The sequence below is a fragment of the Pteropus medius genome, unplaced genomic scaffold (genome assembly GCF_902729225.1).
Source record: "Pteropus medius unplaced genomic scaffold, Ma_sr-lr_union100, whole genome shotgun sequence".
In the NCBI taxonomy this organism is placed as follows: domain Eukaryota; kingdom Metazoa; phylum Chordata; class Mammalia; order Chiroptera; family Pteropodidae; genus Pteropus; species Pteropus medius.
Window position 1 is genome coordinate 4910854 of NW_024351073.1, and position 24006 is coordinate 4934859.

The 24006-nt window shown below is 36.6% G+C and overlaps 1 protein-coding gene across 1 annotated transcript in view; it reads right to left on the bottom strand.

Moving 5' to 3' along the window:
• LOC120586198 (sperm flagellar protein 2-like) overlaps positions 1 to 18375 on the bottom strand; it is a 38652-nt gene extending 20277 nt beyond the window's left edge. The window contains exons 1-5 of the mRNA XM_039842678.1: positions 18189 to 18375; positions 9455 to 9557; positions 5737 to 5989; positions 2531 to 2701; positions 431 to 571 (exon numbers count right to left, since the gene is read on the bottom strand). Of these exons, the coding sequence (XP_039698612.1) occupies positions 431 to 571; positions 2531 to 2701; positions 5737 to 5989; positions 9455 to 9557; positions 18189 to 18246 (726 nt within the window). The 5' untranslated portion in view covers positions 18247 to 18375. The remainder of the gene's footprint in view (positions 1 to 430; positions 572 to 2530; positions 2702 to 5736; positions 5990 to 9454; positions 9558 to 18188) is intronic.
• Between the last annotated feature and the right edge of the window lie 5631 nt (positions 18376 to 24006).

The window sequence follows — 24006 nt, forward strand, 5'->3', positions numbered from 1 at the left end:
GTGGGACATGCAAAAAGAGCACGGTGGGGAGAAATTGAGTGAAAACACATCATAGGAATGGCACATGTATGGTATGTGTACTTCAGCTGGTCCCTGTTGTACCCATAGGAGTCATGACCCATTATGACAGTCCCCTTTCTGGCCTAGATTAGTGACCATAGAATCCTCAACACAGGAGTCCAGACAGGTACTGTCATTTAATAGGAGTTTGTTATCCCTGGCCTAAAGCTACATTCTGTTTCTGAACAAATAACGGTATAATATGGACTGATTATGCATACAGTGGAGAAGTTATGAACGAGAAGGGGCAATGCCAGACATAATTTGAAAACAAAGTAAGAATTTTTAGGAAGTCTCTCTGTATGTTTTAGGGAAAGATCATTCTTTTATTAAGATAAACACAACAAAATATTAAAGTATTGTCACTTACCTCTGCCTCTTTTTTCTTTTTCATCATTTTTTGGGCCTCGAGTGCTTTCAGAGTACGATTTGATGTAGGTTTAGGAATCTGTATGATAGCTGCTTGGATTTTGGCCATTATTTCATTTTGCCGTCTTCTGCTCAAGCGTTGCTGAATATCCCACATACATTAGTTTAGTAATTCAGTTCGTCAGAATAATAAGACACGGTACACACGCACAAGTACATATATATACAATTTTTCCACTGAAATTTTCAGAACTCGGCAATTAACCAATGGCCTAGGCGTCACAACCGATTAATGTTATGAAGCAGGTGTCAATGTGACTTATTTCGAAAAGTGTGATATTAAAACACAAATTTGGAGTCCTCAAATTATGCCAGTCTAATGTGTGCATTTTCATTCCAGGTGGTGATAAGGAACGTGTCCCAAATACAAAGAAGACTAAGTCTTTCCCGGTCCCACCTCCCTGACCTGCCCGATTATGGAAAGGGAAAAATCTGCCTCTGAAGATGGTCTGAAGGGCAAGTTGCATCTAGGAGGCAGTCTCTGGGAGGACTCCTGGGAAGCTCACAGAAATAACAAGCTTCCGCAAAGCTTGGCCACACTTAAACAATGAGTTCAGAGGCTATATAAAATATTGAACTAACACTAAATTATGTGACATCATTATTCAATCATCTCTTCTCTATCTAGACAGTAATTATTTTAAGAAGAATATAAGCAGAAGGGCACAATTGAAAAATACAGTGAAAATCAGATAAAACATTTTTAAAAATTATTTAAGAGGTAACATTTTAAATTAATTATGATTTTACTACTAAAACATTATATTAGAACTAACAAGATCATTAATTCCTATATCCAAAGATAAGAAATTTCAATTCACCATTAAAAAGTCAGAAAGTATAATTTAAAATTTTTCTTCAGTTCATTTTCTAAAATGTAAATTTTTCTTTAACTGCAATATGTTTATCTTTTTTTTCTTAAGAAAACCAAGAAAACATAGGCACTCTTTTTGTCCTATTTGCTTCTTATCATTTTAACAAAATAATTTATTCCAGAATATTTACTGATGTCATATTTTGTTTTTCCCAACTTTCTTTGGAGACTTTCTGCTTTAGACTTGGCCCATCGAAGCCAGGCAGGCTGGCTGCATATGGAGTGCTGGCACGCCGTCTCAACGTAAACACTACTGTCAGAGTGCCTCGTCTCCTTACCACGCACTGCCCAGGGAAGCCCCATCCTTTAGCCACCCTCTGGCAAGTAACGGGACCCTAAGATTTTCCAGAGTTGGTCTCTCATCTTTATCCCCCACTCCTTACAAGGAGCTGACTATATTCAGGATATGTTACTTTCTTATCATCCTAAATACATGAATTTAAAAAGTGATGTACAGTACACTGAGTAGAACTATAATTCTTTTGCCTGTAGTTTACATATTCCATACAGACAGCTACCTGAAATTCTCTTAAAAGTCTTTACTGATTCCACACACACCACTGTCGTCTGATGTCCTTAAGGGCACAAGAGATCATTAAAGACTTTCAGAGAAATGTGAGAGCAGCAGGGAGTTAGTCAAAGCAAGAAGGGCCGGGAAGATGTTAAGAGACATTTAAGGGTGTCGGAAAGGGAAGCAAGCAGAGCATCTCTCCCCACCCAACCCCACATTGCCAGGAAGACAGAAATGGCTGGAAGAGGAAGGGGTTGCAAAAGAGGGAGAAGAGAGGGGATAATGTCCACTCTGTGTCCCTCATGGGGACAAAGGTCATAGCCTTCTCTGGAGTAGCCAGCGGCAACCCCCATCCCTAAAACATCTGAAGCATTAATTTCTACCAGACAACTTAGAAAGAGATCAAGTTGTCCTGCCATTCCAGAGAATGGCAGTTCTTGTTCTCAGCCACAGGTGGAGGTGACAGTCAGCAAGAGTGGTGATGGAGAGAGGAAAAAGTAAGGGAGAGAGAGGTGAGATCAGAGCAAAGCATCGGTCATGCATCAGGCACATGCAACTTGTGCTACATTAATGCTTATGCAATGTGAACTATAGGCATCAATCAGAAACAGTATACTATGCACTAATGAGTTTCTGTTAAAATTGTTCTATAAAACCTTTTCGATATTAAAACATCTTTGTTCTTCCTTGAGTTTTTGAATATTTTCAAGTTTCTCAAAATGCATGCGGACAAGATCTTCTTTCATGTGTTTATATTTTTCTTGAAACCTGTGTGTAACCCGCATCAGATTGAAATCAGTTTGACGTGGTATCAGGTTTCTAAGTCTCTAAATGAAGAAAGCATTTCAAAAGATTTTGTTACTAGAGAATAAAGAGCATATTGTCATTATAAACACACATACTTTGTCTTCAAAATAAAATTTCTATGAATTACTATTGTTGATGGTTAAAATAATTTCAGGCTCTGTACTAGGCACTCATATCTTTAAGTGATATCAGGAGAATAAAAACACACATGATCTGAATTCCTTCTAGCAAAATAGTCTCATATATACTTTTATAGTAAAATTTTTTTTTTTGCCCTGAATTTAATTTTCAATGAATGGTATTTGAGTTCTTGGAAATACATTTTCATAAAAATAAGTTTGTAAAACTAATTTCAACACATAAGAGATGATATAAGAAGCCAGATTCTTTCCATTACTTCAGCCAATTCCCAGTAACAAGTGAGGAAACCTTAAAACTTCCAGGCTACTGGAAACGAGAGTGAACAAGCAAGCGAAACTTCAAAGGAGATTGTGAAGTGGGGCACAGCAACGTGACTAAAGTACTTAACTAAAACTTTTGTACCCAACAGAAATTGCCTTAGGAGCTGAAGACTTACTAAAAACAAAAAGAAACACTATTGTTCAAATCATTTTTGGTCCTTCTCTTCTAATGCTGACTCCGTAGATACTCAGTAAGATACTGGCACTTACTCAGAATAACATTTAAAGAACTTTGACCTGACTTTGACACACCTTCCTGCTCTTTTCTCTGTTAAAAATGGCCTGGCCTCCAACTTCATAGAGGCAGCGAAAATGTAAGGTCAGCAGACATCTCTTTCATGTGTGTGTGTGTGTGTGTGTGTGTGTGTGTGGTGTGTGTGTGTGTACACATATATCTTTAACTTAATTCTTACTTTTCCCTCAACCCAGGAAATACCCATTGAGATATCATATGCACTGTTAAGTGTGCAGTTTCTAGAGTCATGCTGCCTGGGTTAGAGTTTTAGCTACTAGCTTCGTGAAGTTGGGCAAGGTTAGTTACCTAACTTCTCTGGACCTCAGTTTCATCACTGGCAAAATGGGAATAGAAAAATATCTATCTTGTAGGACTGTTTTAAAGATCAAGTGAAGTAATACACACAAAGCACCTGGAACAGGGCTTGGCACCTCACTGTGTATGTTCACTGAACTTTAGTTATTATTAATATCACTGTGTGACAAACACCTGTCTCTTCTTCCATCGGTATCAAAGAAAAATTCATTTCTACTTTCTTTAAGATATCTCCTCCTTCATTGGAACTGTTGACTCATTCCTCCTCTTTTCTTCCCCAGAGGATCTCCTTCCACTTCGTCCTCACACCAGTCACCTCCCGGCATTGATTCTTTTCCCTCAAACAGCAAGTTGTCCCAATATCTATATCTATAAACCAAACAATCTCACGCTTCCCTTGAGCTCCTCTCTCGCAGCTACTGCTCTTATTTTCTCTTCTCCTTTACTTCCAAATTTCTTGAAAGAATATTCCGTGCACCCCTCTCTTCCTCATGTCCAATTTACTTCTCAACTCACTGCAATCCACACTACTCTACTGAAACATTTCCCTCCCTCAGAGGTTTAGGTTCAAAGTAAGAGCCTGACATAAAATAAGAGCCAAACAAATATTTGTTCAATGAATGAATGATTGATTCTGGTAGGTCATCCATGCTCAGCATTAAACCCAATGGTCTCTTGTTTGGTCTCATCTACACAGCTCTTGTAGTACCTGTTACTGTTGATTATTTTATACTTTATAAAGAATTGTCTTACACATTGTCTTCTTGAAGCTACAAAAAAAGCCTAACTCTGAGGCAGATAGAGATAATCATCATTGTTTTTCATTTGGAATAACTGAGATCGAGATTGTGCCAGGGACTGGCCCAAAGTTAATCAGCTTGCAAGTGAGGGAGGCAGGATGCAATACTAAGTTATTCAGCTTTAAACCTAATCTAATTTCTAGCTCTCCATGAGTCCTGAGTTCATTCTGCTTCCAAGCTCATAAGGATGTCCATTAAGAATAGATAAATCTAAATGTAGAGATGGCCCTCGCATCTATTGTGTTATTGTTGCTTCATAAATTAAATTTTAAAATTTAATCAAGTACATTTCTATTTAATACATTGCACCAGCACAGCACTCCCCATTATCCTAGAGATCTGGAAAAGTGAATGCATTTCCCTCACCACGATGAAATAGCACAGGAACTGGAGGGAATTATTAACTAAAAAGTGGTATCAGTTAAAACACATTTAATGAGTACTTGCAATGTTCAAAGCATTGTACTAGGCATATATCCCTTGAATCTGAGAAACTAAAAATTTTGTGAGGCCATAAGACAAATAAATAATGAAAGTTAGCAACAATATTAGCAGCAGGAGGTTATTACCACCAGAGAGTGAGAGTTACCTGTGCCCTAGGAGGCCCATGTGAGGAGTCCGTGTGTGTTGGGAAGGTTGCACAGAAGTAAATGGAGAAAAGTTTGGGAGAAGAGGAGAGATGAGAAAGGTGAGCTTGGGTTAGAGAGAGGGAAGAGCAGGAATGCCCAAGTCCTGTTCAGGGACAGGCTGCCAACCAATGTAGAAGAAAGAAAAACTTTATGCTGAGAACTATGAGGAATAAAGTGAGCAAGAGAGTTTGAGATCATTTAATGAAAGGTCTTGAAAGCAGAATTTAGGAAGGATTCAGCTAGCAGTTGATTAACTTCTAGCAGAAAGCCTACAGATCGGGAGACGCGTTAGCAGGTTGCTGCAACAGTTCTTTAGGAGATCTGAGCAGACGTGATCAGGGTAGCGACAGTGAGAGAGGAACAGACATAAAAGCACTGGGAATTAGTGAGAAACAGAATTTGATAAGCTATTGTAAATGTGGATAGGACTGGAGGGAGACATCAAACATGGATAAACATGTTGAAAATATTAATATAAAATAAAACCCAAGTATGGCCAATAACATACATAATGGATACCTATACTCAATGGGGCTTCTTTGAGAACACAACATCTCTGTCATTTCTCTTTACCAAGTTTTGCATTGATACACTTATGTTTCTCTATGTACTTACATCTCGAAAAGCTTCACTCTTCATGTTTTGAAGTCTCACATTAGCCATGGGCTGCATGGTTTGCATTTCCACTCCAGTCAGTCCACTTTTCTTCTTTTTCTGAAGAGCAGTATACAATTGATATAAAAGTTTTGTTGCTGCTCCAGGCTTTTCCATGATAATGTTTTTGGCCACGTTCTGATCAAACTGCACACCCAGAAGGTGAAGTGTTGGCTCCAAGCGAGAAAAATTATTGAGTTTGGCACCTGAAACCCTAGGCATTAAAGTATTTTACATATTTAGACACTGGCATTGAATTAAAAACAAACAAGCACCAGAGGTGTTATAATAATCCAATATTCTGAATTTTCCCACGTTCTTTTAAATATATCATTCCTCTCTAAAACCACTCAATCTTGTAAATGCATTGATCTTTTCTATTGTCCTGAACTCCATGCAGTTATTTCTCTTGAATGGCTAAACTAAAACATCAATTTTAAACACTTTTCTGCTAAAATAGATGCTAGAATTTCTACAAGAAGTCAGTATAAAACCAGGTAACTAGATTTCTCCTTCTAAATGGAAGAACTTAACTATGGTTTTGGATAATATTTTATTCAGAAGGCAAAACTACAATTTAAATATTCATTTCTTTAAATATTATTACTAGATATTATTATGAGACATAAATAAATAACTTAATGTGAAAATAGCCTGAAACACTGCACTGACAACCCTAAATAATGTCCTTGGGCACTGTTGAAAATATTTAATTAAATAATATCTGCTAGTCAATCAAATTAATTTTGTGATCTTCACTTTACAGTTTATATTACTACCTTAAGAATCAGTAAAAACTTTCTAATCATGCTATATTTATTTTTTAATCACCTATTTTCAAATTAGTCTCATATTTTAGAAGAAATTCATTATTTAATTCATTTATTAATTTACTTTCTCAACAACAAACATTTATTGAATATCTATTATAGCAAGGATTTATTTATTAATCGCTTCTCAGCCTCTTGGCTAAAATAAGATGAAGGATTTATTTATTAAATTTATTATGCAAATAACATATAAGGGGTTAGTCCCTGCCCTTGAGGAGTTCATAGTAGGAAAAACAGATGAGTAAACAAATAGTGATAAACTGAGAGAAGTGTTGTAATAGAGGCCTCAAGTGATCTAGGGCAAGTAACATATAAGGGGTTAGTCCTTGCCCTTGAGGAGTTCATAGTAGGAAAAACAGATGAGTAAACAAATAGTGATAAACTGAGAGAAGTGTTGTAATAGAGGCCTCAAGTGATCTAGGGCTTAATGAGCCTATGCGACAGAATGAATGCTACAAGAGAATAATCGACAATAAGAGTAAATATTTGTTCAGGTCTTGCCAAGTCCAGTTTTGCAATTTGTTCACCCACAAATGCCTTTACAGTTTGAGATAACAACAATTTGCCTAAAATGATTAGAACAAAGCAGATCATGTTTTAAAGAATATGACTGTGAAAGAGGATCGTCAGATCGATGCCTTGTGGTTACACTCCTTGGACAGCACCATAACCCCCTTTTGATTTTCCTATCTTAGGAGTCCTGAGTGGCTAGTCTACTATACATATTTAGAAAGATATGGCCTGAGACCCACTTGTCAGAGCTTTGGCCTGAGTCATTACCTTGGGCTGCAGAGGTTAGGAATAGCAGAAATCAGGAGGGAGATTACATGGCCCCCATAATGCAGAATAAGCCCACTAATATTATGATTCAGTTACACACTGGCTTTAAAATGGCTTTTACGGACAGGCGGAAGTACCCAGTATATAACAGTACTTCTCTCTGGAAGTTTTTAATATCTATTCCAAATTTCCAATCAATCAAAATTTCAGGAGTATAACGGCTATGTAAATGAATGCAAGTCCGCTCTTCTTATAGCACATGCTCGATCAGTATAACATGATAATCGACAGTTGTTTTTGAACACAGAGAAACCACTGGGACATCTTTGCTCTGGAGACAAAGCATATGATGTAAATGATGACTCTAAGGAATAAAGAATGTATTCTGAGAAGTCTTCTCCCTCTCTGCTTGCAGTTCTAATCTGCCAAGGGATTACCTGTCTCTTCTCCCTCTTGTCACCTGGTGAGGGAACACATCTGACAAGGTAAGTAGAAGCTGCTCTCTCAGGGATATCCAAGTTTCTTTACTTTTCAGTCTTTTAACTACTCTGCCCATTTTTCACCCATTGAGATGGACTAAAGATGTTCTAGAACAGAGAACTTTCAGAGTTAGATGGGATTAAGTAATTTCCAAAGCAAATAACTTCAAGTTATTAGCAACATATACTTAGTTTGCTGTTTACATTGTAGACTAAAGAAACTAAAAATATTGATGAAATCCCCAAATCATGAGCTCTGGCCTAGACAGCTGTCTAAAAAGATAGGCTTTAACAAAGAACAATCCTTTTTCCCACCAAATACACTATTACAAAGGTCATATCCATGGATTTACTGATCTTTGCTTTCTTTAAAAGACTGTGTGCCCTGGGGAAAAAGGGGGCTGTTCCAAGGACTAAAGATAGAATTTGGTTGTCAGGACATTAGGTCCCTCTCCCCATATTAAGGATTGTGATGACTCTCACTGGGATAGGAAGTTAGTCCTTTGCAGTGGGTGAAAAGCAAGACTGTTACACGTTACGATAAACAGGGACACACCTGTACAAAGGTAACATGACGCTGCTTCCTCCATCCTTGGTCTTTGCACAAAGGCCTCTCATTTCACTAAAACCTGTGTTTTCACAGTTGTATCCATTCAGATAGAGTCCCTTTTTCTATTTCACATAAAGGCCCTCTATGGCCCTCCTAATAAGAGCCAATTTAGTACATTTGAAATACTGCATGTCTATAATATGGTCAGTATGGTCCTTTAAGTTTTCTATGGCTAAACAGGTATACTTTTTAACATCATTCATTTATTCAATAGAGAAATATCATTGTGTGTCTGCTGTGGGCCAGGGACAAAGCTAGGAGCACAAAGAATTAACACACTCTGTAACTTTCAGCAACTCTGCAATCGATTCATTCACGAACCATTGTTGGGGCACCTTTGCGTGTCAGGCACTCTGAAAAGAACTGACATATAAATAAATAATTATAACTTAATGTGATAAGAAAAATGTTGTCTAAAGTATTATTGGAACAAACAGAAAAGAGAACTAAATCTGCTAGGGGAATCAAAGAAGAGTATACTGAATCATATGCTTTAAAATGGCAGATTAAGGTATGTGAATTTTATCTCAATATAGCTGCTAAAAACAAAAAAAAAAATTATGAACTTTTTTACTATTAGTTAAGTTCTATTTTATACTTTTAAAACACAGACAAAAATACTAATTGGCTGGGACACTGTATGCTGTTTCATTTCTTCTCTTAAAAGAAAGCAGAACCAATTAACGCAATAAGAAGTAATGTGGCCTAAGATTAAAGAAACACAGAAGATATTAAAGTAGGTCCCTTCTGTAGATGAGGTCTTGCTGCAAGCATGGAACTTTCTCTCCTTTGTACTCCTGAGACAATGAAGCATGTATACATGGGGAAGCAACAATTTCTATACCAAAGGTATTCCTGGCTGGTTTAGGTTTAAAGGGGATCTTGAGATTGATGATTCTTAAATGTTAATTTTGGTGGCTAAACCCATCCAAATGCCAATGGAATTGACCTTTTTTAAAGTAAGAATTAATCTCACTAACCTGCTTTCTGAAAATTCTGAAAAATCATCCTGAAGTTCAAACTTGTGTAGAATTTCTCCAATTAGATAGCCATTGGCAAATGCCTTCGCAAATGACTTGGGACCTGAATTGTTTTAAAACAGAGAGATTAAAAAGCAAAAATCACGCTGCACCTAGAGCTTCTGTATTTTCATTATGTACTCATAGAGTAAAACTCAATAATTTAACCCGAACTCAAAATGCCAAGAAAATACTTCTAGAAGTATCTTTTTATAACCAAATGAAAAGATTAACGTTTAACAGTTGATGTCTTATAGAGATTCTTGAATAAATACATATCCATACTTGATGACCTGAAATTTTGAAAGAAAAGACAACTTCTGATCAAATTAAAACACAATCAATAAAATCTATAACCTTAGATGTAAAAACAAATCTTCAATACATTTTATAAAATTATACTCTAATAACTTAGTTAGCAGTACAACCCATGGGTGATGGTATTCTGGCCAAGTGAGGTGCAAGCTAACTTATTTAAACATTAATGAAGACTTCATTTTAATCTTTTTTACAATGGAAATTTCACAAAGCTCATCTGAACCTCCCTAAATAAAGCTGACTGAACAGTCAAGATTTTCCTCGCTGGTTCGGGGTGGGGGGCGGGGCGGGGAGCAGGGGGGGCGGGGGCGTTACTCTGGTCCTGTGGTTGTTTGGCGCAACAATGCAAACAGCCCAGAGGAAAACAGGCTTTGGAGCCAGAGACATCTACCACATACGCTGACATCGCGGCTCTGCCCCTTTCGAGCTGTGTAATTCCTGAATTTCTTTTCTCTAGAACCTAAAAAACATATGAATATCTATCTTGGAGAGCTATTTTAGAGATTAGAGGTAGTTTATGAGAATCACTTGATACCATGCCTGCCACATAGGAGGCACCTAATGATAATTGCATTAAAAAATAATAATAAAATTTAAAAACTTAAAAGTGTTAAATACAATTTGCTTACTTAAAAAAATGGCCTTAGTTTGGAGTCACTTGTATTTTTCTTAGAAAGTGAAGAATACAGGGTTGCCTGGTATTCAAGGATGATATACAAAATGGATACATAAAATAATATATTATACTATAATAGGATAAAGCCATCATCTTTTCAAATGATTTCAAACTCCTCCCCAAATCCTCTGCGTGTTTCTCTCAGAGTCCTTTAGATAACAGCAGTCAAAATACTATATACATCATTGCAGTATCGCAAACTTATTCATACCAGACAGTCTTCTTTTACCTATTTAACTAATAATAAGGTAGCTAACTGAATACGAAGAAATGTTGGATTTGTAGAAGTGATGCTTGGTGTGTGATTGCAGGGTGGTAAAGTGAGTTGCTCCATAAAGACCACGGCACGGAGACCTTACTCTGAAGACTATACATCATTATTATAGAAATAAGACTGTTGCATATCATGCATCAGCCCACAATTTTGCCCAAAGCTTTCCTAATATTTGTTCCCAAAATATTTTATACTCTTAATAATACCCCATTTCTTAGGTTGAATCAATATAATAAGACAGCAGTTAAAAAATGTCAACTATTCCCACTGATTTCATTTACTCAAGGTAGGCTCCTGAACTGTCTGGCATTACAATCTACTGTCTGTCTTTTGGCATCATACTGTAATTGTCACTGCTGCTTTCTTCTTTCCTCAAAGACTTGCCACTGCTGGCTACCAATGCTGTTCCCTGGTCTCAGCTTCCACCACTATCCTCACTGTCATTTTGGCTGCTCTAGATATGCCTTGCACCTCTTCTTCTCTTCTCTACCCCATCCCTATCCTTCTCTTAGTTTTCTGAAGAGCCATTGGAAAAATAGCCATTGTCAGACTATGGATTCTATCAATAGTCTAAAGACTACAGCTCTGTGTCCAGGAGCTATGCTGCACTCAGGGAGTCTCACTCCCCATCTCCCTTCCTCTGGATTTGCACTGTGCCTGTTATTCGTGTTGACCGTATGCCTGAAGTCCAGCCCTTGAATAACTGTGGAATAACTGCATCCTATTCCATCGCTCTCAATGTAACAGGCAATCAGTCCGCAGCAAACTGTTTGCCACAAAGAGAGCACTAGAAAAATAAAACCATAATCCACTTTCTTTTAATTGGCATGCCGTATTAATAGGGCAATTCTGATATGGATAAAATAGAGGCATTTATGGATATAAAGGTCAAAGAACAGTAAACACTCATTATTTCATTATCAAGTAGTTTACTACAAAAAACCAAGTACAAAAACATCTATCTGCAATTTTGTGTGCATAGAACACTTCAGATTTACTGTATACTACATGGACAGAAAAGAGAATAATGAGTGAAAAACTGCAGCAAACGATTAAAGCAACAAAGCAAAAACATGTATAAAAGAGAAGAAAAAAGAATACATAATAATATATAATACAAAAATGTAATATAAAAGTATATACAACTATATATATAAACATATATAATATATACAATAAATATATAACCTATATAGGAATATATCGGTTAAAAAGTATGAGAAAACAGATAAGAAGCAGAGAAAGAAAGGCAGAGGGGTGGGAGAGACACAGTAAAGAAAAAAGGAAAAGCAAAGGAAAGCTTATTATTTTCCTCTTTGGTTTATCATATTTTTCTTACCACTAAATGTTTCTGAATACCATGACTAATTTGATGACAGCCACCTCTATAAGTCAATTTGCACTAACAATTGGAATAGACTATGGGAAAGAAGAAGTGGGTTGGCTCTAGGACAAGGAACAATGAAAAATACGAGAAATAAATAAACCACGGGAGTCCAGTGAGGATCTTCATGCTGAGCTCTAAAATGATTACATTCGGGGAAAGGTTGCTCAGCAACAACCCAAACATGCCTCTGATCTTCCAAGCTGCATATGGGATCCTCATCACTAAGGTTTCTTTTGCTGAAATCTTTGATGGGGGCCTTTGTGAAAGGTCTATGTTAGGGAGGGACAGGGGGTGAAATGGTCCATGTGCTTCTCCACCAAAATGGCCCTGAGCCAGCTGAGAAAGCTATATTCCAAAATGGTAATGAGGGGAGCATGGGCTCTGGAGAAAGAGTCTCTGGGTTTGACTCCTTCCTCATCTAGAAGCCATTGGACTTTGGGCAGCTACAATAGCTTCAGTTGTTTATCTTAAAAGAGAGAAAGAGATGGGTTCTACCTCATGAGAGCTGGTTTGAGAACTAAATGAGATATTGCATGTAAAGTGCTTAGCATCATTCCTGACATATAGCAAGTGTTCAGTGACAATTTTTATTGTTATTAGTACTGCATCCTAATTCAAGACAACAGGCCATATTAATGGGACAATTCATAAGCTCAATAATATCTTCAATGACTACAGTATGAACATTCTTATTTATAAAGTAACCCAATACTCAGAGAGCAAGTATTTGACACTTAAATTTAGATACAGGCCCACCCTTAGGACAGATAAGCTATAACACTCCCATCAGAAACACATGTAATCAAACACAAACACAGTTGATTTCTACAGCAAACATCTCAGTGAGAGAAAGAAAGACTAAACATAGCATCATAGCATTTCTGGTCAAGTTTTGCCACTGAATAAAGAAAGAGATATTTAGAGCTGGCCTGGCACTCACAGATAAGCCCTGGCATTCTCCCACTGAACGTAATCAATTTCACAGCACACCACCAGCAAACAAGCACTCTGTGATCCTGATAGATCAAGACAAAAACGAAATCCTTTTGTAATCATGTTTGTACTCAGACAAATACTTTATTGTCCAAAACACAAAAATGGCCAAACAATCCCTCTATTCTAGCCGATAATGAGTGGTCGCTGCTTTTTTACGAATCGTGGCTTTGCCTTGCTTTATTCTCTCTACATCCTGGATAAGATTTATCAATCATAGAGATGCCTATGCTTTTTGACAGGATCCATCTCAAAGAAAAACACTGCTTCCTTGAACCCTCCTCAAGGAATACCTCTTACTGAGATGCCCCACTGTTCCCCATGGTATGTGTTCTCTATTATTGGCAGCAGGTCCATAAACTCAACTTTGTTCAACAGCAAGTGCATCCTGCGGCCTTTGGTTGGAGGACACTGACAATTTATTTTCCTCCAGTAGAAGAATAAGATGATCAATCTTCTTCTTTGTAGACTTTATCATAATTCTTGAGATTTACTATATGAAACAAAAATTTTTATATTATTATAAACTTCTTTAATAGTTTAAAATTTGGATGGCATTCTTTTCTTGGGACTTCATATCTTAATATTTTGACACTGATTTACATAACCGCCTTGTGCTATTTATTAGATTTGCTGTCTCAATTTCTAGTCAATGGAAGCCAAGTTTTAATCAAGGAAAACACTGCTGAGCTAGACAGGAAATATTAAAATCTGTTATATTACATAAGAAGCAATACATTTCTTAATGACTCAGAGAAATGAAGTATGAGAAAATGGGTAGTTTAATGACAACAGGTTAAAAGTGAAATGAATGAAAAGTCAGCAGACCTAGAATCTACTGCTAACTTGCCCCTACCTAGCTGTATAGCCCTAAACAAGTCTCTAAACATATTTGATTTAATGACTTTATATGTCAAAGAAGAATTAAGTGATGTCTGATTCTTTTTCAGATCTAAAGACCCCTATATGACTCTACGATATGATAAAGTCACAAGCCAATAAAAGGTCATCACAATACATTATAAAATGTGTATAAATAAGTATTTAATAGAATATTTTAATATCTCTATTCTTAAAATTTGACATTTTTGAAAAGGTCTAAATAAGACTTAATCAACAAAGTATAGTTAGTGCACAAGGGAACCCAAATAAAGAATGCTCTTAACATTTGGGATAAATAATAGAAAATATCGCTTTAAGACAAAAACTATTAAAATTTAATATAAAAGAACAAAATTAGTCGTTTATGAAAATCCACTTAACAAAAAAAATTAACAAGGCGCATAGAAGATCTCTTAAAACTCACAACTTATCTATTTAAATACTTTACACATCTAAGCGCTATTTTCCAGGGGTAATGGTCTGGTTAAATTTAATTCACTAAAGATCCTTAGATTTAGTAACATAGATTTGAATCTTCATACGTTGAGACTATAGAAACCTCCCTCCACTAAGTGGAAGGAAACTATTCTCTGTTGAGGATCATTGGAATTCATTTACTTTACTATTGATATTTAGGGTAATCCAGGCAATACAAAACTTAATGTAATATGCTTTACTCAAATTCATTTCTGACTTGCAGAATGAGCCAGAAATCAATTGGCTTCAACTGCCTCTCCAAAGACTGAACCATTATTCAGCCTCATCAAGGCAGAAAATGCACTCACTCGCATTCTAAATCTGTTTTCTTTGTTCGAGCAAGCAACATATAGACCAAGTCACTTCTGAACAAACACTAATGAAACCACCTTTGGCACTTAAGCATCTAGGTTATGTTGTCTTGTGAAGTTACAACGTGCCTCAGCGATTGAATTTCTGTACTATATGTGACTTCAAATTGAACAATAACCGTTATAAGAGAAACTCACGTGAATACATTTGGAAGAGTTGAGTTTAAAAAAAAACGAATTTCCTAAGTATAAACTCTAATATATAATATAGTGTCTAAGAGCACAAGTCAAAGACTTAGCTTCAAATTCTAGCCGTGTGAACCTGAACAAGTTACTAAGTTCTCTCAGCCTCTTCTACTCATCTGTACATCTGGGACAATGCCTCTTAGGTTTGTTTAGTTTTCTTTGTTTGTTTGTTTGTTAGGATTAAATAAGAAAACCTATGTAAAGGGCTTAGCATACAGGGTCTGGTGTAAGTGCTCAACAAGAAGTAAATTTTATTATTATTCTTTTATTTATAAACTTCATTTGAGAAAATAACTCATCTGTAACCCCCACAATATGTTATTATAAGATTCTTACTATATTTCAACTAAAATATTAAACCTCTTTCTCTTCTATATTGTCACATGGAGTTAGATCTTCTTTTTTTTTAAATTTATAATGCTATATTGAATTTTCCTTTCAAATTATGAAGGCAATACCAGCAACAAGCCAAATAACACAGATGCATAAAAAAAAGCCAACAATCTTCTTTCCCCAGAGTAACCAACACCAGTACACTGGTTTATATGCTTCCATACTTTTCTCTATGCTTACACAAAATCACAATATGAAGATTCATGTATATGTCAACAGTCCATTATCTATATCACCACACATTTCTCTATGTTCATATAAACAAATATCCATATTCATATATGTGTATGCATCTGTGTGTATTTCTTAGTCAGTATAAAAATAGAATTATACTAATCACAATAAGCTATAACTTTTGTTTTTTACTTGACAAAAATACATGAATATCCTTTAGGTTAAAAGTTATAACAACAAACTCATCCTTTCTATGAACTGCATAACAATACATAGCATGAATACAGCTCCATTTATCCAAGTATTCCACTACTGAAGGATATTCAGATTGTTTCTCATTTTTTTCTTTTTGCTCCTACAATCCATTTATAAATGATCATCCTAGTTCAAATGTCCTTACATATTGTTTTTATTTTTATATGATAATTTCTGAAAAGTGAGGGTTAGCACTTATTATGCCCCAAGGACTATTCTAAATGCCTTACAGTTATTATCTCATTTAATCTTGACACAACTGGATGAAGTATTAATTATTACTCCTATTCGAGTATGATGAAATTTAAGTAAGTAACTTGCCCAAGCTCACAAGCTAGTGATGGATAAGTGATTTCAACCCAGGTAGTCTGACCTCCAAGTCCTTGCCTTTAACAGAATCCTTATCCAGAAATTGCCAAATTACTTTCCCCAGAGAATGCACACCCACTTATGGTCCCTTCCATAATAGTTTCTATAAAATATTCAAAGCCTCCCACTGTACACCACAGAACTAAATGCTTAGCTAATGCTGGGAGCCAATAACTGGCAGTGTGCTTCTTCGGGTACATAGATCCTATCTCATTAACATAGCTGAGTGTATTTCCTATAGCCTGAAAGCCTTTTGCAATATGGAACCTGGTTATACCGAGGACTGTCTCTTTAGACTCTTTTAAGCAGTTGGAATCAAGAAATGAATCTGTTATTATTAGTGAATGGGATGCAGAATACTGTTTCTGCTAACAGATTCCAGATTTACACTTCAGGGAAGCAGACGCTGAGAATTTTTTATTTATAACTTTATGTTATTAAAATTCTTACTTAAAAAGTCTCCAGTCCTTTAATCTTCACAGACTAAAGTAATTCTTTCTCCTCCTCTCAAAACAAAATTCTCAAAACTGAGTACAATTATAATGGCATACTATGTTTACTAATTTATTTACTTTTCTCAAAAGTGTTTCAATATGCAATAGACTCTTGGGGACTTGAGCGAAGGGTGATTTTTACTAATCAAGTAATGAACCAAATTAAACTCAGCAATCTGTAATTGCTTTTCTTTGGAAGATGATAACTTTAGGGCATGATATTGCATTGGGCTCCTATAGTGAGAAAGGAATAAGAAAAGAAAAATGCTAAACATTGTCCTGAGATCGGTATCATGTTTTAGTAGAGAAATAGAGACACAATGAAATGATCACAGAATTCTGGGAAAGAAATGATTGCAATTTCCAGGGAGTGTGTGGGTGGTGGTTTTTCTTATGCCTCAAGAAATGCAACAGGAAGTGCTTCGGTGTTTAAGATCTTAAGGCTAATTGTAAACACTGCCATTTTATAAACACTATTGACAAGTAAATGCTACAAATGACCTAAAGTTGAGTTGGCACTATGGTAGCAAGGTGGTATTATTCAAGCGTGTTTCTGGGAAAACAGGCTGAAATGATTTGGGCTGAAAACCTCTTACTTGAGCAAAAACCATCACCAGCTTAAGAATAAACTGTTGAAGAAACAACAGAAGTTGAGATGCAGTATAGTTCTCTGCTGGAATTACTTGGCTATCGCAGGTAATATGCCAGCATATAAAATTGCCAGCATATAAAATTTATATGCCAGTATATAAAATAGCCTCTGTGGTTGAGATTTAGAGACTTTGGGTGGCAACTTCATGGTTGGTATAAAATCAGGTTAGTGAATAAAGTCAGCTTTGGGCAAGAATAAACAGTAGTCAGAAACAGTTAATGTCTGTAAAATTTGAGCTAGAACTGCTAAAATTTGTAAATTTTAACGCATTCTGTATTAACTCATTTCACACACACCCAGTTGAGTATGGAAAGTATGACTGGGTCTATTTTATACTGGAGGAAACACATTCAGAGAAGGTATTGTAACTTGTCCAGGAGCACTTATCAGTAGTGCGGGAGCTGGCTTTAAGGTTTCATATTTCATTGGCTTGCCAGCACGCCATGCTTCTGAGAATGTGAAGGGGACAATGACAGGGCCACACTGTAGAATCCAGCAAATTCCTTTCTGCACAAAGCAAGGGAGGCCTCTTTAAACCCTCTGATTGCTTAGAACCACACAGTAGATTAGAAACTGCAGGAGTGGACCCATCGGGAGTGGCATTGGGAGAAGCCCCGCGGTGGCTAGGGTGAGCTGGAGGAGGGCTGCTGGACGGGCCTGGGGCGCTGCAGGGCCTCGCAGGCGCCCTACCTGCGCAGCTCGCGCCATTCCCGCCACCTTCCATCAGCGCGCCGCGCTCGGCGCTCAGCGTCCCGCTCGTCCCCAGCCCGCTCTCCCCGGGCTGTGTCACTCACTCACGGTCTGGGACACCTTCAACTCTTGGTTGAGCCACTGACACAGGATCTCCGACATGGTTCGGCCTGAGCCTAGGACAGCAAGCAGGGAAACCAAGCCAACGGGCTAGCGTCCTCCTGTTGCCAAGGGCAACCAGTTGCTAAGGAAGCGTATCCAGGCCAGAGCTAAGTGAAAAGCTTGGAGAAGAGAGGCGCTGGAGCCTGGCACTGAGGATAGAAAATCGTGGCCTGCCCCCTGCTGGCGGGTAGGACTGGAATGTGCGCAGGCGCAAGAAGCTCGGCGGGGGCAGCAGCTGGGGGCGAGCGGAGCGGAGCCTGCAAGGGGACCGGGAAGTTAACTAGGTGTGGGTCTGCGAAAGGGGCATGGGGTTCTTGGACGAACAGAAAGGGAGTCTTTATTGAAGGGGAATTTTGCTTTTCTTGTTTGTCTTTCGAAGAAACCTACTGAAGATCTTGCTCTAAGGGCCGCAGTTTTGTCATTGATTTACAAATTGTTAGTTTTAATTGCTGTATTGTATGGGCTGCCCTGACAAAGACAAAATGTGTCTTATTCACCGGTTAGTCCCAGACTTGGTATTGGGCCTGACACCCAGCAAGCAGTCAATAATTTTGTTGGTAGTGGCAGAACTAATAATTAGGATAATTCATATCTCTATATTGTTTCGAGAGGTGACTTATTATTTAATGAACTTTTCCTCTGGCCAGTTTTTGCTTCAAGGTAATTATTTTAAATTGTCTTTTGACAAAGACTGTATTAACAGTCTTTGTTAATACACCATAACCAAACTGAGTCAGGCTTCTCACCAAACTCACCATAACCAAACTGAGTCAGGCTTCTTTGAGCCCTTTCCTCCCTGGGGCCCCACCATGTGCTCTGACTTGGACCTCCTGCATCCGGTTTTAGCAAGAATCCTGCTGAGTCAGTTTAGCAAAAATCCATTACTCTATATATCTGATCAAATTCCTCAGCCCCTACCCTTGATATCTGATCCCCCTGGCCTTTTTTCAAGAAACCAGTCAGGTCAGTCTAAGCAGAATCCTTCTTACCACTGATGTAATTACCTCTTAGTAATTTTACAGCCCCTGATGCAACCCTGCTCCTTGGCTTTAAATTCCCACTTTTCCTGCCGTATTCGTAATTGAGCTCCAACTCTCTCCCTGACTACAAAACTCCAGTTCAATAGTTCCTTGAATAAAGTGTTCCTTATCCTTCTTTTATGAAGTGTCAGAAGAAATTTCCTTTAACAACTTCTAAAAGGTTAGATGAAATAATAGAAAAAAATTATATTCATACTATGTATCGTATTCTTATACGTGTAATAATAATGTATATATGTATGTCACAAATATAAGGAATTTCCCCCCCAAAGGCCTGGATATATCAAATTATGATTCTTTTAAACTGTGGGAAAGATACAGTAATGTCCTACTAGAAAGATCTCTTAAGATTAATTTGAAATTGATCTGTGTGTTCTGATTAGATATAAGTTTAGTACCACTTAACTGTTGGCTTTAACTTTTAAACCTCCCCTCCCATGACTTTCCTGACACCCAGCACAACAGGCATGACTATGATGGGAATTCTGAGGGAAATTTATTGCCAACAGGTTTGAGACCTGATAATATTTGATATGTCCCACCTTAGAGCTACCCAAATTTAGAAGATTATGAGATTCTAAAAAGCCTCTATAGCTTGAGGAATATGTCTAACAAAGCTTTATGCATTGGAAATAATCATCTCTGAAGAAGTTTCTAAGAACTGAAGGGTGCCTAGACAAGGCCTTCAGTTCCTTAGAAGGCCTGCTTCTTGTCATCCCGGTGGTATATTTAAAGTTATGACTAGTGATATGTTTTGAGATTTGAAGCTTTAATTTCAGTAAGTCCTGGGAACTAGAAACCAATGTTTCTAGATTGCTGAGAAAATTGCTTTTGGGGAAGGATGTAGATGATGGTGCATCAAACACCACAGCTGTACCAGAAGAGAACGCCCCAGGTCACAAGCCACCTATAGATACGGGCTGTTATTTCCACATCAAAGCAAAATATTCCTGTGCCTATCTATAGGAAACATTTGGTGGTTGTTTGTTTCAAACGGTTATTTTTAGTGTTCGTCTTTGGAACTCAGCTCCAAACAACATAATCTGCCAACATGGTATTTTGGAAAAGAAGTTTATATATAGGATTTAGATAAATGAAGATGTAGACATTTTACAAAATAAAAGACAAAGTCCTTCATTTCATAAAAAGAGAATGACATTTTTTTAGTCCCTAGAGCATCTGACCTGAAAATGATCTGACATTAAAATATTAATGAAAAATTTGAGCTATTACTTAAATAGATCCTTTTTACTAAGGTTTTCTTTTTTTTTTTTTTTGAAGTGTGAATTTAGTTATTAGTCCAAGTTTAACATTAAATCTATTGCCTTCCCAATGAAATCCCAGCTCTGGGTAAAGTTTCCACCATCTTGGTATTTTGTGTTAATGTGATATATGACTTGTTTGTTCCCCCAAGTGGAATCAGTGGGAAAAGAGATGATTAAAGAAATGAACAGTTTTCCATCTGTTCCTGAGCCTCAATATTGTTTTTTAATTAAAAATTTTAGAGTATGCGGCTCTTGCATCCAATTGTGACTACCACGGCAATTTTAAACTTAATAAAAATTTATTTTTAAAATATTACCTGTTATTTAATTACAAACATTGATTCTCCTCTGTAAACAGTGAAGAGTGGATTATAGAATTATTTTGAGACTACAGTTGGTTTGAAAAGTCATTCTATGTACTGAAATGGAATACATCTCATTCTTTTAAAAAATAATTGTAAAATTTTTTCATCATCAGAATTTTAAACTGTGAATAAGCTCAAGCTTTGGAACCAGACACACCTGAATCTGGATGTCTGCTTTTGATATGACTAGCTATTTAACTTTGGGAAAACTACCTAGCATCTCTGAGCTTCAGTTTCCTTATCTATAGAATAAGGACATAAACATTTGGTTGACAGAGTGGTGAAGATTAAGTGAGAAACTGCACATATTAATGTTTGGCTCACAACAGACACTTAATAAATGTTTCTTTCCTTTCCTCCTAAGTTTATAGAATTTTTCCAATACATTACCTTTTGGCTTAGTTTTGAGTACCTTAGATTTGCATATAATACTTTAAAAGGTTTTTGAGCCATTTTTTTTAATAGCTCCTTTGATTTTATTTTTGACTAATTCAATGTTTACATAGACATAATCATGTACAGAGACATGATTTTTAAAAAAATTTTAAAATCTTATTTTTTAAAAATTTTTTAAAATTTTATTTTTAAAAAATCTTATTTGGTCCTCCCCTCTATCATGTCTTACATGCTTTTTTTCATTTCCCTTCTCCTCACCTTAGATTATTCTCTCATTCCTTCTCCTCGGCACTTTTTGCAATGACCTTGCTCACTTTACATTCATTAATTCAGCAAATATTTCCTTTATTGTCCATGATAGCCACCCGAGCTAGGGTGATTCTTCCCCTCCAGTCATTTATGCAACCAGTCCAGTTCAAAATCCTAAAGCCCTTCTCTATTTCTCAGCTCAGACACTTACATGAACTTCACTAGAGCAGGGTTTGTTTACAAATGTGGGTCTTGATCTCTTAACAGAATATATAATTACTTTAGTGGGTCATGCCAGAATTCTTTATAAAGAAAACAATGCAGAATAAAATAGAATAGAAATTATCAGAGACCATTTAAAGTAGGAAGAGTAAGTGTGTTTTGTGGGATTTCTTTTTTGGGGGAACATTTTTGAAGCCACTGTCATGGTAGATGGAGACCCCACTGAAGGTCCTTTACGATCTAGCCTTAATTCAACCTTAACTGTAAGCCACAAATTTCTTTTACTCAACTTGCTCACATTATTTTACTAGGTCCCAACTTTCCCGTCTCTATATCCTTCCTAGGCAAAAAAAGGCAACTTCCTATCTTAGCCAATCCTACCTGTGCTCCAAGGTCGAGTTCATCAATCACTACCTTCACAAAAACTACTCCCTCCATCTTCCCAACCCCTCTCCCTTCTGAAAGAACAAAATAAGTATTTTCCCAGACACCTAACTTTTACCAACTACTCACAACTCAGCCAGCAACTCAGTTTTCCAATCTTCTAACATGTTTCTCAACACTTTTTCAAATGAGTATTGATTTAGGACCTCAGAAGAGGAGACAACTTCACCTATTATTATTTATGGCAAATAACAATAATGCTGTGGAAGTTTCAAAATTCTTGAAGTCTTTTATACTAAAGCAGATATGATCTTTGCTAATATGTGTCTGAATATCCAAGCCCACATGATTTATCTTATATATGGATTATGTCTTTCTCAAAGACTTAAATTTCTAATCTTAGAGAGCAATAGAACTTGAAACAAAATCAAGTTAAAAATCAAAACAAAATAAAAGAAAAAAACTTGGAATTATATGAAAAAATGGGAGTCATATGTTCTCTAACTAAGAAAGAGAAATCAAAGTTCATTTATCAGAATTCTTGCTCCAATCTCTTATTTTCCCATACCGAAGTTTTCAGAGAAGCCAAAACACACTTTAGTATTATAAACTTAGAGCCTTAAATTCATGTCTATCTTTTCCCTTCCCCAGCAAAAAAATTAACATTACCGGTAAATTCTCAATTTTGTTGACTGTAATCAAGTTATTTTTATAGCAATATTGAACTTGTGCAGATAAGTCTGCATTTTTACCTGTCTCACAGATCCAGAAAACTGGATCTCTATGTGTGCCAAGTTTTACAATTAATTCCACTGCAGTTTTTCTCTAAAAAAGATATTTTCCAGAGAATCAGGTTTTGTCGAATTGAGTAATGACTAAAAGTCATTATCCTCTATACTTCTACTTTTGATGGAATCTTTCTTTATTATGCTTGCAATGTTTCACATGTAGACAATGATCCATCCTGTAGTTCTGAATACTTCTGGTCGATTGATATTTCTTCATTGTGCTATTCCTCTTACCTTATAAAACTCCAGTGGTTCCTCAATTCCTGTTAAGAATATATGCCAGACTTTCCAGACACTCCATAATCTGATTCTATTCTACTCAGTGACTCTAGTTTCACACATTCTATCATGAATAACAATATACCATGCTAATTCCTAACTCTATTATGTGACCAGCTGCACCAAAACCTACTCCTAAATTCAAGTCAGATTTCTTTTCTAAAATTATCATTAATAGCCCTAATTGACAGTCATTTCATCTCAACTCCAGTGGGGTAAGATGCACCAGTAGAATCTTGAATAGCTGAATACATGGATTGCTTTTTCATTTTTACATATCCAGAACCTAGAACAAATTTTCATGTGCCCAAATCTAGAACTATCAAAATCCTCACTCAATAAATGCTGAGGCATAAATCCTTGAAGGCCAACAGGATTTTTAACATGTACCACTCATTTCAGCACCTATGTATTATATTGTATAATTTATTGTTCTTTTGTGCCACAAGCTGGATTCCATTCTTCTGTATTTAGGACAATGATAACCACAAAGGGACATATAAACTTGAGAACCGCTTCTATTCATGTTCTGATTTCAGTTATGGCCATGATGGAATAAAGGGTATTTTAGGTCCCATCCACTATAATCAATTATAAAACTGTAAAAATATGTAAAGCAACTTTGTGGGCAGTAGACATAGTGGATGTTCCCCCCAGATTTCTTCCTTGGGGAATTTTTCTGACTGTGACTTAAAGAAGTGGACACCAAACAGAGGGCAAAGATTTCACTGTGTGGAGGAAACAGACTGAAATTTGGAGGCCGAAGAAGCAG